At 41.4% G+C, this 18662-nt stretch overlaps 1 protein-coding gene across 1 annotated transcript in view; it reads left to right on the top strand.

Annotated features, from left to right (window-relative positions):
• NELL1 (neural EGFL like 1) overlaps positions 1 to 18662 on the top strand; it is a 560206-nt gene that overhangs the window by 148871 nt on the left and 392673 nt on the right. Inside the window, exons 8-10 of the mRNA XM_056851927.1 lie at positions 2681 to 2815; positions 3603 to 3705; positions 11522 to 11595. Of these exons, the coding sequence (XP_056707905.1) occupies positions 2681 to 2815; positions 3603 to 3705; positions 11522 to 11595 (312 nt within the window). The remainder of the gene's footprint in view (positions 1 to 2680; positions 2816 to 3602; positions 3706 to 11521; positions 11596 to 18662) is intronic.

The following is an 18662-nucleotide window of genomic DNA, read 5'->3' on the forward strand; positions in this document are numbered from 1 at the left end:
AATCTCTAGTTATCCCTTCAAGAAGCAAAGATCTGTGCCTAAAACTTTGGACTCACCAATCCATCATTTAGTGGTCTTACTCAATTTAAGGTAGTTTGCTAAGTGTTCAGAAACCTCTAAGTAATTGGAAAAGTTTAAAGATGCACCTGGATGTTTATGCTTGGACTGCAGAATTTGAAGTGATCTTTCCAATGATTATAGGAGGGGCCATGGCTTAGTGGTAGAACATCTGCTTGGCACGTGGAAGATTCAGTCCTCGGCACCTCCGGTTAAAAGGATCAGGTGGTAGGTGATGTGAAAAGAGTGATTTGGATTCCGGTACCATGGGCTACGTTTTCTGGAAGATGGCCTACTACCACATGATGGACTTCACCTGTCAAAATTGAAGAAGAATGTGTTTGGCAGAAACCTGGGCAGGTTCTTCAGGAGGGCTTTAAACTGACACCACAAAGGGAAGAAGACGGCCAACATAGGGCTTTCAATGAAGGAGAGCAAACAGCAGAGGTCCACTTGGGAGGGCCAGTTCAAACGGAGCTGAAGGTGCAGGGCTTCAGGTGCCTATGTACTAATGCCTAAAGCTTGGACAATAAGAAGGAAGAGTTTGAGCTTCTAATGCAGATGGGAGGATGTGATTTAGTAGGCTCTACAGAGACTTGGTGGGATGATTCCCATGATTGAAATGTAGTGGTGGATGGATATGAGTTGTTAAAAAAAAACCTGAAAGAGTTGAGGAGGAGTCAGAGTGGCACTGTATGTGAGGAGAGGGTTTGCTTGTCAGGAAATACTGGAGGAGGCGGGTGATAGCCCAGTAGAAAGTATTTGGGTGAGGATAAGGGAAGGAAGGACAAACAGTGTTGTGGTTGGAGTCTGCTACAGACTGCCTGACCAAGACTGCCTGACCAGGGTGAGGAGGTGGATGCTGCTGTCATGAGTCAGCCTAATGAGAGTAAGCCTGAGGTGTCCTCAGATGAAGAAGAAATAGAAGGAGGTGGTTTGAGAGCAACGGAGGAACAGCCACACCCAGAAGATGGTTCACCATGTGTCTGCAGCCTTCTAGCCCAAGCATTGGGACTGATACCTCACAACAAGTAGGGCCCCCAGAGGACTTGCCAAAGCCACTGGAGCAGAGCAGGTGGTGGGCTCAACTGGAAATGCAACAGCAATGCTAGAGTGTGAGGTTACAAGCCTGGTATAGAGCTCTTCCTTGCAGCGATGAGCCAGAGCAGGACTGAAGCAAACCACCTGGCTGAGAATGTCAGAGCAGCCTAATTGGCAACAACTGGCTCTGCTACAACAGCAGAGATAAGGCCCTATTTAAGCCATCAGTTAGGCTTGGCTGTTGTGGAAGCAACTTGTTTGCAACCACTTCAGGTTCTTGTGGTTTTCGGACCCTTTTATCTGCCAGCATTCTGGACAGCTGCCCTCCTTGAGCAGCTTGATAGCGTATCCAAGCAACATGACCTTGTGGTTATGGGTGACTTCAATTGCCCTGATGTGTGCTTGGAGATAAACTTTGCTGAGCATCCAGAGTCACGCAACTTCCAGACCTGCCTGGCCAACAACTTCCTTTTTCAAATGGTGGAGGAAGCTATGAGGGCATCAGCCATACTTGACTTAATATTAACCAATAGGCAAGAGATGGTAGATGGGGTCAAGGTGGTGGGGACCCTAGGGGGAAGTGACCAGATCCTCCTAGAATTCCTTTTTTTGGGGGGGGGGCAAGGAAGTTCATAGCCAGATGTTTATGTTAGATTTTAATTGGGCAGACTTTAATAAACTCAGAGGCATAATGAGAGTCATTCCATGGGCTTGAATGCTAGAAGGGAAAGGAGCAAGGGAAGGGTGAGCTCTCCTAAAACAAGAGCTCTTGCAGGCTCAAGCCATTGCTATTCCAACAAGATGGAAACATGGGAGGGGATCCAAGAAGCCCATGTGGATGAACAGAGAGCTCCATGATGAGCTAAGGAAGAAAAGGGAAATGTTCAAGAAATGGAGGGAAGGACATACCCTAAAGAAGGGTATCTATGGAGTGCTAGGCACTGTAGGCCAGCTGTCAGACAGGCCAAAGTTTTTGTTACCTGAAACAGTACTGCAGTGCTGTTATTTGCCCTGCAGCGATGAAGAGGGGCTCTACAGATTTGCTAGGGTAGATGTGGGGAAGAAGGATTTAAACCTCATGTGCTGTAGTCCCAATCCAAATTGAGTTCCAGCACATTTGCTGGCCTTGATTCTCTAAAATGGGCAAGGAAGAATGGCTCCTACTGGTACTCATGTGTAACCATTCTTACAGTTTACTTTTAAATGAATTCATCACCATGTTTAAAGAAGTCAAGAGATAATTCTAAATTACCTTCTTCAGACATTTCAGCATCTGTTATTTTGACAGTAAGTTTAAAGATCAGATCATTGCTGTGATTTTTTCCAAAGATGCAGTTTATTATTTCCACTAGGTTTACTAGATAAAATATATGCATCTACAATTCATACATATGGTCTCTCTCTATTGATTGTGCTTTGTTGCTGTCTGTGGATCTGGGCCAGTTTACGCTTGTATAACGTTTGCCTGTTTTCATATGGTTTTGCCAGGTATAATAAAATCTAGTTCTACATTTTTGTTTTGCTTTGCTTGAAAGCATGGGTATGAATTCCATAAATTGAATCAAGCAACTTTCATTTACAGCTAAATTATGCAGAAATGAGGCTTAGTCAGTTGGAAAACTGTCACTGTGAGAAGACTTGTCAAGTAAATGGAGTGATTTATCGAGACAAAGACTCATGGGTGGAAGACGATCACTGCAGGAATTGCACATGTAAAGTAAGACATTTCTAACATATATAAAGGACAAGACAATGCATTGCATCTCACTATTGGTTCTTGGGCATATCTCCTTGAACTCAAGGCGGGATAGAATTTTTTAAGTAAAATTTAAATAAATATAACACTAACTCTGAGAGTTATATGGGAATTGGGTAGGGATAAGAGCACTCTCTTGTTTGTTCTTGAATCTCAGATTAGTTTTTTTTTGGGGGGGGTGCATTGTAATGTTTTCTGTGTACGGTTTAGAATTGTAACAGTTGTGTGTGAGAAGGAAGCATTATCTTAATTTTATGCATTGTTGTTCACCTACATCTTGCATGACAACAACATGTAGATTTTGTTTGGGGTATTTATAATTCTGAGCACCAGAGAAACAAAACATTGAATTAATATGTAAATCTTGTACAGTTGAAATTATTTGATAGCTATCAGATGAGAGGTTTTGTTTGTCTAAGAAAATAGAAAACTGTTTGTTAAAATTTAGAAAATGATTGACAGAACTTGTGGAAGATGTTATTTATGAACTTGTAAAAATGGGTAGTTGGTTTATATTGCCTGATCTGCTTTGTTATCATTGGCAGGTGGGATAAAGGGAATAATTTATGTGAAAGAAGTTAACAAGGGTGTCTGTCAGATAAAATTGTATCTATTGCACAATGCCAGAAACAGTCATATAATTTAGATAATGAATTTTCATACGGTAATTGTGCTTTATCAAAAAATATTGCTTTGTATACATACATGTACACACTGGTTTAAATTTCATTTTTCTGATGTTGAATAGAGTGGAGTAGTGGAGTGCCGACGGATTGCCTGCCCACCACTGAACTGTTCTCCTGATAGCCTCCCTGTCCATGTAACAGGCCAGTGCTGCAAAATGTGCAAGTGTAAGTACAGATATTTTACATGCTCTTTCTTTTCCATCACACTAATATCTGCTGAAACAGCTGGCTTTTTTCGAAGTTGTTCTTGTTTGATATGGGAAACATTCATGAAAAATATGTCATGTCTTCCAGTGACCAACATGCTGTCATAGGGTTGCCAAGTGCCCGGTGGTGGTGGGCAAACCCCCGGCAATTCGCCTGTCTGCCCGCTGACCACCTGAGGGTCGGTGGGCAAATGTGCATGCACAGCACTTCCAGTTTACAGCCGGAAGTGCTGCCTCGCGAGGGGCCTTTTCCTTTTAGTTTGAGTGGTAAAGGGCCACTTTACCACTCAAACTAAGAGGAAAAACCCCTTGCGAGGCAGCACTTCCGGATGTAAAGCCCAATAGCTTCCCGCCGGAGCAGAGGAGGGACCTGGTAAGCCTATGGTGTCAGCAGGTGGACAGCTAGGTTATGGGTTTTGTTACAGTAGCTAAACTGGTTCAAAGCTGTACCACAATGGAATTAAATAGTGATAAAGAAAAGCCAGAACATCTTGTTCTGCACAGATGCAAAAAAAAAAAAAAGTTTTAATGATGTGATGGTTAGTTCCATTTCAGATTACAGATTCCTGCATGGAATCTCAAAGCCATTTTATCATGATGGTTATAGGTACATATTACAGAGTTCTATCAGGTACATTACATTTCTGCTCCTGGAATAGTGGCTTACTTCCTTGGGAAAGATTTGAGAGAGGAGGCTCTTTGAGAGAGGAGATCTGCAAAGATGGCCACCAAAGTCTTTATGGATCCCTTCCCCAGCCATTGTCATGTGGATTCTTTTACTTTGGAAGGTGTTGCCTTTGGATGGAGAGTCCTGCAGGATGTGTTACTACTCTAAGGGGAGTAGAGTGGCGTACCCTACTTTGGAATGTATTCTTGCATGTTCTATTGAAAAAGAATGCTTACTGTCACCTCCTGGGAAAGTAAAATTCTTTTAGATGTGGTAGGAGGACAATCTTCCTGCCCTTCTTTCTGGATCTGCTGATATTGTTGATAGTTTTTATGTATTGCTGGAGACCGTTAATTAAACCAGCCAGTGGATAAATGTGGTGTAGTGGATAAGAGTGATGGACTCTAATCTGGAGAACCAGGTTTGATTTCCCACTCCTCCACATGAGCGGTAGACTCTAATCTGGTGAACCGGGTTTGTTTCCCCAGTCCTCCACATGAAGCCTGCTGGGTGACCTTGGGCTAATCACAGTTCTCTCAGAATTCGCTCAGCCCCACATACCTCACAAGGTGTCTGTTGTGGGGAGGGGAAGGGAAGGCAATTGTAAGCCACTTTGAGACTCCTTAAAGGTAGAGAAAAGAGGGGTATAAAAACCAACTCTTCTTCTTCTCTCCCTTTTCCCACCCCCAGTGTATTCCTATTAGTGTGTTCTTACCTTCTATGGTAAATTGTTTATGTGTTTGCTGCTGAAGTGAACTATTTATATTTAGAAAAGTCACAGAGAGGTACCATAGAAATCTGGAAGAAGGAAGATCCTTAGCACTGTAAAGTGAATTCAAGCTTGCATCTGCCTCTTGTTCCTTGAGGTAGGAACTTTTGGTGATGGAAAAAAAAAAACCTTTTACCACATTGTAGAATGAAAATACACATGGGTAGAATTTTAGTTACACTACTGATGTGTGCACATGAATTTTGCATTTGGCTGACTGACCACAAGTAGAAAAGCATCATGAGAAACAACTGTAGCTTTTCAGTTTCTGAATCAGTCAGTTTTGGTAAAACTCCAAACAATGGCCAAGTACAGACAACACTTTTCTTAATTTCTTAATCGTGCATTGGGAGGCAGGGGTTTTTGTTTGCCCCCTCTACTTGAATCTTACTATGTATGGGTGTGAAAGATAGGCAATGAAGAAAGCTGACAGGAAGAATGTAGATTCCTTTGAAAAGGGGTGTTGGAGGAGAGTGTTACGGATACTGTGGATGGCCAAAAAGACAAATAAGTGGGCTCTAGATCAAATCAAGCCTGACTATACCTTGAAGCTAAAATGACTAAACTGAGGCTGTTGTATTTTGGTCACATTATATGATGACAAGAGTCAGTGGAAAAGACAGTAATGCTAGGAAAGGTTGAAGGCAGCAGGAAAAGAGGAAGACCCAACATGAGATGGACTGACTCAATCAAGGAAGCCAAGGCCCTAAGTTTGCAAGACCTGAGAAAGGCTGCTAAAGATACAACGTCTTGGAGGACATTGATTCATAGGGTCGCCATGAGTCAAAGGCGACTTTTCAGCACTTAACACACACTACTTGAACCCTTGTGAGTTTGATGCTCAGTCCTTTGGAATATTAAGCACAAGTTATATTTTCACAAAGATTAACGCTGCATATGATTATTGTAACCAGTTTTGCCATCGTTCGTAACATCCTGGTTATCATGCTTATTAAGATCAGTTCAGATGTAGTGATTGCTGATAAGTGAAGGGAGGCAGAAGTTGTGGGGGAATCTGGAGGAGGGAAGAGGAAGCAGTTTGTAAACCTGCAGCAACCCCAATCTTTGAATCGTTGTGAAGATCAGAAAATGTTACATTTGTATGCAGCCACTGAATTTGAATAGCCAGCTATAAAGTCTCTTTTGTTTCATATCCTATGTTGAAAATATGAACAATAAAACATCCTTTTATCCCTTTGATTGAATTTGGAATTTGATTGGCACCAGGCTCATCTTGAAGGATGTTTCAGGGAGTTGAAACATCTGTCAGAAAAACATGATGTATAAAAGTTGATTGAAATTGATTGCAAATGTCAGTTCCTTGACAGAATGATGGACTTGGGACATATCTTTTTTTGGTACAGAGTACCAATCACTAAAACTGTCTTTAGTGATAATATTGTATGGAATGATTTCTCTGCAGTTTGCCCATTTAGTCATGGATAGTATCATCAGCTATAATTTTCTTCCCTCTGGTCTTATTGAATGCCATGATTACTCTCTTTTTGTTCTTAGGTTAAAGTAGCAAACATTTCTTACATTTAGAATACATGGGGACAAGTTTGAAAAGAGATGTTTCTGCTTTTTCCCTCTGACATCTTCGGTTAATCCCTCCAATCCAGAATGTGCCTTCCAGATCAAAATTGACTTTCAGACAAAATCCCTTTCCTCATATCTGAGATGTGGGTGATGTTATATATATGTGTGTAAAGTGCCTTCAAGTTGCAGCCGACTTATGGCGACCTCTTTTTGGGGGTTTCATGGCAGGAGACTAACAGAGGTGGTTTGCCAGTGCCTTCCTCTGCACAGCAACCCTGGTATTCCTTGGTGGTCTCCCATCCAAATATTAACCAGGGCCGACCCTGCTTAGCTTCTGAGATCTGACGAGATCAGGCTAGCCTGGGCCATCCAGGTCAGGGCTGATGTTATATATATATATATGGAGATTTGGGGGGTGGAGCCTAGGGAGGATGGGGTTTGGGGAGGGAAGGGATCTCAGCAGGGGAAAATGCCATAGAGTCTACCCTCGAAAGCAGCCATTTCCTCCAGGGCACTGGTTCCCAACCAGGGGTCCATGGACCCCCAGGGGTCCGCGAGAACTAAATTAAGGTCCACGAAACAAAGTTATAAACCCATAATAAATTAATATTTTCAATTAAAAGTTCTCTATTATAATATATATATATATTCAAATATAATTCTAAGTTTAATGTTTAACTAACAGTTATGATTAAAGTTTATTTTCAAATTCCCGGAATTTTTATTTTGAACCTTGGGGTCTCTGCACCGAACAAAAAAGTTCTAGTGGTCCCTGGTCAAAAAAAGGTTGGGAACCACTGCTCCAGGGGAACTGATCTCTGTTGTCTGGAGAACAGTTGTAATAGCAGGAGATCTTCAGCCCCCACCTGAAGGTTGAGAGAACCAAGCAGCACCAAGCTCAATTGTTAATAATAACAAGACTTTAGAGTTAAACAAAAACACCAAATACTATCATGCAGACATGAACATATATTAATCACCATATATGCTATAAAGATTACAATCCAAATCTCCAGTAAGATACTGAAATTATACAATAACAAATAAATGTATTACTTTAACTTTCAATAGAAAAATAGTCTCAGGGTATGTTCCATCACACAATTTCTAAAAGAATCCCTTCAAAATATAAGTCTCATAGGATTGCTCCACAGTATCAGTGCAAGTTCCAAACGTAGGTATGAAGAATTCAAACTAAGGCAAATCCAAAGGAAAAGTCCAAAGAAGTCCAAAACGACACCTCCGGGTTTAGTGTTCGTTTCGCGGTTGCTTCATCAGTTGTTGTCTCCTTATCAATTCATGTCGGGTTAATAAACCTCTAAAAATATTTTTAATAGCCCAAAGATCACAGTTAACCATTCAGTCTAATATAACCATTCATAAATTAATTACTACATTTTAATCAAGCATGCAACCGCTTACCATCATTTGACCAGCGTCCCGTAGGGTTTCTATCTATCTCTGATAGCTGGTAAGAGACCTCATTGCAAGCCTCCATTAAGAGACCTGAGTCTGCCGGCACAGCTGAGTGAAATCAAGACCACATAGAGATTTTTAAAGAAAGACAGATAGGTCGAACTCATTGTTCAAACCGGCGGGGGAGAGCGATTTAAATAAATAAATGTGCCTAAGTTCTTGCTGATGTAATATTTTGGCAATATCCTCCTGATGATAGGAACGAGGTTTATATTGCCACAGGGCAAAAAATAAAATGTCATTCTCAGAATGTCCCATCTTGAGATAATGTTCAGTAAGTGGTGCCTCAAGAGTTTTGGAGCGGATCCTGGTTTTATGCTCACTGATGCGGATTTTTAATTGGCGTAATGTTGAGCCAATATAATATTTGAAACATGGACAGAGGACCGCGTAAATAACATTTTTAGACTGGCAATTAGTGAAGTGTAGAAGAGTATATTTAAAATTGGAGGTAGAAGAGCTAAGTTCTTTAATAGGAAGGCTATATGGGCACATCACACATGAACCACGTTTATGATGCCCACGAATATTGATCCTGGGTTTCTCCTCAAGTCTATCAGTATGGACCAGAAAATCACGAAGAGATCTGGTCTTCCTAAGACCAAATATGGGAAGTTCAGAGCAGCCAGGAATGGTGTCAATGACATGCCAATGACGGCGAATAATCTTCTGTATTTCATGGGTTAAATGAGTAAACTGCAAGGATGCAAAGACACCTGTCGTCCTACTTTTCAAGTCCTGGGAGGGTAATAGTAAATCTTTTCTGTCTTTATTTGCTACTCTGGTGAGAGCAGTAGACAGGACGGACTCTTCATATCCTCTATATTTTAATCTGTGGCACAAATCTCGTGCTGCTGGAACAAAGTCAGAGGCAAAAGTAGCATTCCTTTTTAACCTCAGCAGTTGGCTAAAAGGTAGATTACGCCGCAAATGCAGCGGGTGATGTGATCTAAAATGTAATCCTGCTCCCACATCAGTGGGCTTGCGGTACGGTTTCAAGGCAACTTTGTTCTCCACGGTCCTAAAGACCGTCAGATCTAGGAAGGAGATAGCTGATGGATCACATTGACCAGTGAATTTTAAATGAGGGTTTAAAGAGTTCAAAACCTGATGTACAGAATTATAGGCTTCTGTTGAGTCTAAAATGCAGAACAAATCATCAATAAACCGAAAATAATATAGAACATGATTCTTAAATGTATTATGACACATCAGAAAATGTTTCTCAAAAAAAATCATATAGATATTTGCCACGGACGGTGTGCAAGCTGCGCCCATGGAGACGCCCTGCGTCTGGTAATAAAATTGATCCCGGTATCTGAAAAAATTATACTCAAAAACTATATCTAACAAACTGAGTAAGAAATGAGAGGGAATATCAGTACAAGTCCTGGTATCAAGAAGCTCTTCTATGATCCCCCTAACTTCTTCCAGAGGTATATTCGTGTATAATGATGAAACATTGCCCCTCAGATTGCCAGCCTGAGGTAAGCTATAAGCGTGGCTTTCCAGGCCAGATAGTCCCACCATCCCCTAACATTGTTGCTGCTTTTAGGAGTATAGATGAGATAAGAAGCCATACGTGGGGTGTGTAATACATAGTGTCACTGTGAAGCAACATCTATATACATAACAATCGCAGTGTGAATGAACCTAATGGACTAACGTGGAGAATTCATTCTTCTGGCTTTTATTCATTTGCAGCATCTGTCTTTTAATTAGGGCTGCACTCAGGGAAGAATTTTCAAGCCATTCCATTTTGTTGCTTTACCCAGGTGTATAACTGAGCTTTGCCCTGACCTGGATAGCCCAAGCCTCAGAAGCTAAGCAGGGTCAGCCCTGGTTAGTATTCGGATGGGAGACCACTAAGGAAGTCCAGCGTTGTGGTGCAGAGGCAGGCAATGACAAACCTTCTCTGAATGTCTCTTGCCTCAAAACCCCACAGGATTGCAATAAGTCAGCTGTGACTTGACAGCTAAATAAATAAATAAATAAATAAATAAATAAAGAGACACACACACACACACACACAGACAGACATTTGATAGGTAGGAATGGTATCTGCTATCAGTAACCTCATTGCGAGGATGGATTTGTGGTCTGGTCATATTGCATTTATATATTTTTGCCTCAGGTTCTGATGTTATTCCATCAAAACTTAGATCTATATTTCCTTAGAAAGCAAAATCTTAGCCCCCCCTTTTGTTGTTTGCATAAACTACAAATATGCTGACAGAAAGGCTAAACTACCAGCAGTAGAACAAGAAACAGCAATATTTGTGTGTCTGTAGTTTTTTATAAATAAGTGTGGGATATTTGGAAATTCTTGGAGGGAAGAAGGAATTGTAACCTGAATTCCACTTGTTCTGCATTGATTTTAGCAAAATGGCTTACCTACCGAGTGCAGGTGGCTCATGCACATAGAGGGTACTTAGTGACATTTTTCATGTCTAGAGATTTATGGAAAACCTCAATAGGCTTCAGTTTGGACAAGAAATAGGTTCTAAAGCCAGAGGCTTATAAGGTATTTCATTTTGCAATTATAAATTCACAAGATTTGTTTAATTATTTACTTCATTTGAATCACACCAATCTCTCCAGTGGGCACTCAAACTGACTCACAATGTTTCCTTGTCTGAATTATTCTATTTCCAAAGGCAACAAGTCAAACAAAGAGGTAGATCCAGATGTTTATGAGGCTAAATTTGGCCCTTCAGGTTTTCTTCAATGTAGACTTTTATATGCGGTCTTCCTTTTTCTGTTTGTCTGTTTTACAGCAGTAATCGTATTTAATTTCAATAGCTGATTAATCCTTTTGTCTCTGTGAGGTACTTTCTTCTGTTACACAGGGGCGAAGTTTGTCAGTTTCTGCTTTTAAATGTTGAAACTGGGTTTAATGCGATGTCTGTTTTGTTGCTCAACAAGTCTAATTCTTCAGTAATTTGAATACCCCCTGCAAGTATACTTAATGTAAATGTACAGTGGCTGGACTACGGAATATCATTGCCATGACTAATTCTGTTAATGAATTGGGTTCAATATCTGCTCTGCTTTTACTGTTACTTCAGGTCACTAAGTAGCCCAGTTTCTCAATGTAAATGGTGAAATGTTTCAGGATAATAGTGTTTGTAATGAATTTACTATTACAGTCAAAATAAATGAGAGCAATTAACACTGACTGCTATTGAAAGCAAACGACTAAATCATATTTACCACAGTATAGCTATATGTACTTAAGCAATATTGTTTTTACTGAACTGTATAATTTATATTCATTTACTACTAAATACTCATGTCTTTTTCTTTTCTTTTTTCACATTCTAGCCAAGTGCATCTATGGAGGGAAAGTGTTGACAGAAGGCCAGCAGATTTTAACCAAGACCTGCAGAGAATGCCATGTACGTTTTTTTTTAACCTTCTAAATATCCACTGCTTCACTTTTAAAGACTGTGGAATCTTCATAAGTGACAGCACTGAGGTGCAGCATATTGCTTTAGGTGTTGTGGCATTTGTCATCCTTGCAAGGTGACCTAGATTCACTGGAAGCAATGCACATGCCCCAGGTAGTACAATAAAAGTGTGACTTGTGATTTAGGAAGTAATTTTTTCCTTCCTTCCCTGCGTTACATAACTTGACAGAAGAGGCATTTTAGAAGTAGGGTTGTAAACTATGATACATTTTAATCACATTTGTCATTGCGTCTGTGTCCTGCCCTTTCCCCAAGGGGGCACAAAGTGGAATATATGAATTTGTAGGTGATCACTCATCTAGGTGCTTCCCATCTGCTTTATCCCAGAAACAGAACGGTGTCTGATACTGTTAGGCCAGTGATTTTAAAATTGTGTTCCATAGAATATTTGGTTACTGGGTAGATTAAAAGGGATTTCTTAATAAGAAGGTCAATAATGATCGAGAAATGCCTCTGAAATACAATTTGCCAAGTTCTCTCTCTGCAAGGTAAAGATAAAAAGACAGTTTTGGGTGCACGTTCTCTGTTCTTATGGAACAAGTAGGATGCCCTCACAACAGGATATAAAAGAGAGCCTTGGCCTACATGCAGTGTCATCTGCAGTGACAAGATTCCAGTGCTTGGAGATGCCACAGTTGTCAAATCAGTGTGGAAAGGATCTCTGAAAAAAGAACACTCGGGAACCACTGCAACGATCCATTCTCTGCATCATCATTTTGTCTTATAAGAGAATACTTATATAAATTAATTACTGAGGTAGAACCTACCACTCCACTGAACAAAGTGTGAAGCTTTCCTCCAGCTTTAGGAGCCTTCCTCCAACTTAAGTTGCTACGTGGAAATTAATAAACATTTGGTTTTGAGGCAGTGGCCACATTCAGAGGTTTGTAATGGACATGAATACAATGTGCTGATGTACTTGTGCATTACTCTTGCTCTCCCCCTCGCCAATATATGGAGCACAGTTGAAGGCTCTGTGGTTTGGGTAGGCTTGAATCAAACTCCAATTCATTGTGTTTTCCAAAGGCAGACACAGCAACAACCTGTGTCGATTCCCATTACTGACAAAATATCTGTATGAAATTTGAATCCGACTAATGATGTAGTGGGCTTAGAATTCTTCACCACCCTTAGCATGGGGTTGCTTGGTCTCCTGATGGCTGGAATCATTCAGAGTGTGCCAGTGTATTGTTGTGAAAAAACAGAGTTAAACACACTCATACAATCATGCTCCTACCAGGCCCTTGCAAAGTACAAGGTCTTACTGTATACACATTCTCTCTGTCATAGTGCCAGATGTTTTGTAAATGCTAAAATATACATTATTCTGCTCAAATTCTGCAGCACCTCTCAGGGAAAGTGTAGGAAGTTCGATTTTAAAAAACCCATACTAGTTGTAAAAATGCTCTGACAAGCAGAGGACCTGTAAGACTTGAGAGGGTAGAATCTCACCTGCCCTCCCTCTGCTTTGCCTTCCTGCCCACCACTCTGCATGCCTGCCTGCCCCCTATCTCCTCCCTTTCACTCTGCGGGGAGCAACAATGCATGGTGGTGGCTGGGAATGGGGGGGGGCGGTGGGGGCAGCTCCCACTTTCCCCCCTTCTCTTGTCTACCTGATGCACCACTGCCTCTGCCTTTCTGGCTCATGTGACGGCCACAGCTCCCTCTCTTCCTTGTCCCCTGGTGGACCAACAGAGTTGTGTTGTCTGTACAAGTTCAGACAATGCTCCTTTGTTCTGGGGGATTTACCCCTCATGTTTTAAAACTTTTAGTATTTTTCTGCAAGCCTGGGGATTTCCCCAAGTATGTAGAAATATGTCCCCTCTCTCTCTCCACAGATGGGGCCATGTTGACTATTAGATACATTGACTTCCACTAAGGCTTTAGCACCTAGGGTTAATGGAGAAGAGCAAACTCCCCCCCCCATGCAGTCTTTATACAAGTGATCCTTAGACTGCAGTGAGCTTGTCTTAGTATTGGAGTCAAGGTGCTTTTAAGGTGTGGACAGTCCTGTTACTTTAATCTGCTTTCCTAAAATAGGATGCCACATGAGGTGTAATGCCCAAGTCTCTCCCTGTATCTGTGCCTGGCATGAGGCTGCTGATAGCACATCTGATCAAAAGCTGATTGTTTTATATACAGTAGTGGAAGAGAATCTTGTGGCATAGTTTTAGGCTTCTGAATAATGGCAACTTTAAAAAAAATGTGATATTCATAGTTACAGAGAAAAATGTTTTAAAACTATGATAAAATATTACTACTAGTAGTTTTCTTTAATTTAGGAAGCACTGCAGAAGCTAACCATTGCACAGTGACTGAGTTAGAAGAGTAAATACTGTCTGCAGGCTTACTTATAAGACCATAAAGTAAGGGGAAAGGGCAGAAAATTATGAGGACAGGAGTAGGAGAGGCAGGGATTAGAAGGTAACGGCATGCAAGAAGAACAGCAATTTGCTTTGAATTGAAGAGCTATTTTCACAGGGGAGTTAAGCTAAACTTGTGCTATTGGTTCTATTTTATGTTCGGTTTATGTCAACATATGACCTTTGTTAATCAAGAAAAACAAGTAGAATGAAAGCATTTTCAGTGTACAGGGTGCTTGGGAAGTGGCATGCTCATACAGCTGCTGACAGAGCACAGGGTTTCCTGCCTGATGTACACATCCACACAAAGGTAGGGAAAGGCCATGACTTCAGAGGTTATACAGTATAATGAGTTCAGGGAGGGAAATCTTCTTGGACAACACAATTAGGGGATGATGAAGGAAGTATCAGCCATTGCTGACAGACACAGGTATTGGATGATATCACAAATACACAATACAGTTGTTCAGTTAAAATAGTTTACCATTAATCAAATGTGTAACAATTCGCGCTCATCTAAGAGAACCTGGTAGTAGTGGTGTGGACTTAGTGAGTCCAAATGCCTAGATACCAGTCAGCTAATTTTGAAATCAGCCACAGTTTATGTCAATCTGAAGTAATACATGGTTACAGATTTCTTCTTATCTGGTTTGACACTTAGACCACTTTAAATAATGGGATTCTGTTATTAGTAAGCACAAGATGGGACCCTGTGAGGAATTAACTGAGAAAAGTATCAACAGATGGGGCCACGGTGAGAATAACATTTATTAATAATGAAGGTTAGGGCTCAACTACACATCTTGTTTCCACCATGTGTCTTCACTGCCCAGTGGCTACCTGCTTTTCCTTCTGCAAACTGTGCCTGAAAGAACATGCTTCTCAGTGCAAAAGCAGCAGCAGAGAGGTGGATGTTTGAACCTTTTCTTTGTCCATTATCTTTTTTTTATTCAGATCACACCCAAGTACTTCTGCCTTCTCTTCCATTAGTAGTTCCATATTACATATTAATCGAATTTCTGTGTTGGTGGAAAATAGCTGAGTGAATAGTTTGGGTGAGAAAGGTGGATCTCCAGTGGAAATCCCATCCCATTCCCACTTTCCAAAAGAGGTTTCCAGATGAGGTCCAGAGTATCATAACACACCGTGGAAGAAAGTGTTTGTTCCCCCTTAGAATTACAACGGAAAGGTCTCCCTAATTAGTTCTGAATAGACTGGTAATTGTAGAACATTTTACAAAATTGCTCAGAAAGACAGAATGAGCAAAGCATGTGCAGTTTGCCATTTGATTGATGCATTGTGTGGTAATGCTATTTAAAATGCTGTCACACTTCATATTATTTCTTTCAGAATGGAGTAGTTTGAAGCAAGTCTAGTTAGTTAAGATCTGTTCTGGTAATCATTTTTGTTCAAGTTGTAATTCCTAATGACAGGATAAAAATTCAAATTTCATTTGATAGGTGTGATTCAATACAAATCATGAACATTTACAGTGTTGTAGTCCATAGACTCACATATGCACCATGCTTTTATCTGGCATTTTGGGCAGTGCCCTGCTTGTGCTTAGGGCTCTTCTGCGGAGGAAGAATTTAGTAGAAACTGTGACTATTCTTAATGGTCATCCAGTTTTTGGTCACCCAGTTAGTGGTCATTCCGTTTTCTCCCCAAATTAGTCTTTCAGGTGCTGCTGAATGGGAACACTCTTGTCTAACAGTAACTGGGCTTATTTTTTCTCTGATCCTTATTTCAATGCTGATTTATATCCCAGAATATGTGGAACATGTCCACTGCTGTTGGCACAGTAGCCATCATTCTATAAGCTATGCTTGTATTTCCCTTGGTCCATTTATGTGGCACAACTAGGCTTGTGCCCCCAAAAAAGTTCAGTAAATTTCGAGTTCGGATTTATTGGGCCCAAATTTTTTCTGGGAAACAAAAAAGGCAAACTCTCCCACCATTGAAAACAATGGGCCATTGAAACAGAGAAGCATAGCAAAGTACGCAGTAGAGAATCTGACTGCAGCCACTTCACTATTTCTTCTCTATGGAGGAGGATGGAGGTGACCCAGACCCCATAAAACCGGACCCCCAGACCCATTCTTCACCAAACTTGGGGGTCCATTCAAGGGGAGTCCCTTGCAGACACACGGCAAATTTGGGGGCTCTACCTCCAAAAAAAACCCATAGGCGCTTTGAAAAAATCCCCATAGACTTCCCATCATAACTTTGCATGGGCCCATACCAAAAAAGAGAGCCCATTGAAAGCTATGGGAAGACAGGTCTAAGTTCCAATGAAAAAGCAGAGACAATCGCAGGCCAATGCCTCCCTCCCCAATAACTCACACAAGCCCTACCTACCCTACCAGACACCAACCTGATCCAACAGCACAACAAACCACATAGATAAGTCTAACAGAGCCGAGACTCTCTACAAAAGCCCTGAAACACAAACACTCCACAACCGAATCAAAAGTGGGGACTCTTATTAAAGCTAGTTGTGTCTGTGAAGTAACACTGCTAAACTTCCAAGAGAGTGTTATAATACACCAAAAGCTGCAGACCAGAGAACACAAGAAGAAATGCCAGATTAAACTCTCTCTAAACAAACTGAGACCAATGACAATAAAAACCAGGAAGTGCCCCCCCCCCCAACATTCAAATCAGCCACTCAAACCTGGAAAACCACACCAACCAACAGGCTGAACCCTGCTGGGCCGGCTTCTACCAAAATTAATAACAGAGGGCCCAGAAGCCAAGCAGTCTCTCCCCCCACCCCCGCCCAACCAACCAAAGAATAAAATCAGCAAGGCTGGCTTGGCTTCTAACAAAATCCCACCAAAATTAAATCAGAACTGAGGGCCTATAAGCCAAGCCCCTCAAAGATGCAACCCCCCCACCAAGCAACAGAAGGGCAAAGGCCTGCTTGCTTATAACAGAATGTAAAGACAAATGGAAAGGCCAAAAATCCAAAGACTTGAACTGTGTTAGAGCAAGCAAACAGGAGAAAGCAGGATTTTTCCCCACCCACAAAATAATCAAATCAACCTCCCAAACTCCCCCCACACTAGCAAAATTTAGAAAATGAGCCCCAAATACAACTGGTTGAAAAGAAAAACGATGATATCTCAAACCCTTCATTGTCTTCTCCTCTAGGCAGCAGACAGGTGGGCAGGCAAGCAGGCAGGCAGGAATCCAGTCCAATAAAATCCAATGCAATCCAAGCAGCAGGTAAGTAATCCAGCAGGTCAGAATGAGGCACCAGGACCCAGGAACGCAGAGGGAGAATCAGGCAGCCACCAAACTCTCAGACCTCTGAGGAATGGCCTAGTCTTTGATAGTCTTTGGCCAAGCACAGAAAAGTTTGAAAATTTTCCAGAACACAGTTCTTCATGGCCTGGCCAATGATAATTTATGGCTCCCCCCCCCCCCCGCACACACATTAGATTGTCCTGGAAGAAAAGCAAGGTAGGCTGCAGCAGGAAGCAAGGAGATAGCTCTCCTTGCAACAAAAGGCAGAGGAAAAGCCGAATCCCGAAAAGTTGATTCTATTCGGCTTTACTGGGAATTGCCTATTCGGCTCGGCTTATTCCCCTGCCTTTTGCTACCAGTAAACACAAAGCCCGAAATAAGCCAAAACGGCGATTCTCAGGTTTATTTTTGGCTCGGGTTTATCAATGTGCACAAGCCTAGGCACAACTACCCTGCCGAAATGGACTTTTGCTTAATGTGAGAGCTCACAGCAGTGTTCAAATGTGCAGCCTGATTCCAGAGCAACGTACTTTTTGAAGTAGCTTGCTGAATAAAAGGCTTCTACTATAGCTACTGAAGAAAAAATAATAGCTGCAACAGAGGACCTAACATATTTATAATGTTGGGCTTCCCATTATGTGTATTTTCTATTCTACATTAGTTAAGTTATTACTAGATTTGAATTGCTTTTGAGTGTTTCCCACTTGAGTAATGGCTCTGGTTTTAGATCCTCCTCCACTTTTTGCTTTCTTGCATTCAATTTGATATGGAGTTTTTATCATGAGTTCTTGTTGTCAATGCATGTTTGTACTCTTTTCTGAGAACGTTTCTGTGCCTACCAATGACTGCTGTTTATCACAGTATTGCTAAATCTCATGTATGAGTGGATTTTACTCACCACCCATTCCAGAGAAAATTAATTCATTTCTTATTCAGCTATGTTCTGGGAAACAGAACAGCCCGAATAGCCCAGCTTAACCTGAGCTTGGGGGCTAAGCTGGGTTGGTCATGGTCACTTGAATCCAAGGAAGACTGGAGTTGCTATGCAGAAGAAGGCAATGTAGGTCTGTCAAGCTCCCAGGTCCCCCAGGAAAAATAAAGAAAAAAGCAGCCTCATATACTCGCTAGAGGGTAGGTCTAGGAACTACAGGAAACTCTACGGTAAAACTCTAGAGTGATTCCTAGAGCTACCATTATCACTTCCTGTATCGAATTCCAGTGAGTACACAAGGCTGTATTTTAAAGAAAAAGGTTCTCCCACAATGCTGTGGCATCCCCCTGAACTCCACTGCCAGGCAGTCTGAAGGCAATGGCAAACCATGTCTGCTTGTCTCTTACCTGGGTTGCCCTTTGGATGGGTTGTGTTGTGACTCAAAACATATT

The sequence above is a fragment of the Euleptes europaea genome, chromosome 6 (assembly GCF_029931775.1).
Source record: "Euleptes europaea isolate rEulEur1 chromosome 6, rEulEur1.hap1, whole genome shotgun sequence".
Lineage (NCBI taxonomy): Eukaryota > Metazoa > Chordata > Lepidosauria > Squamata > Sphaerodactylidae > Euleptes > Euleptes europaea.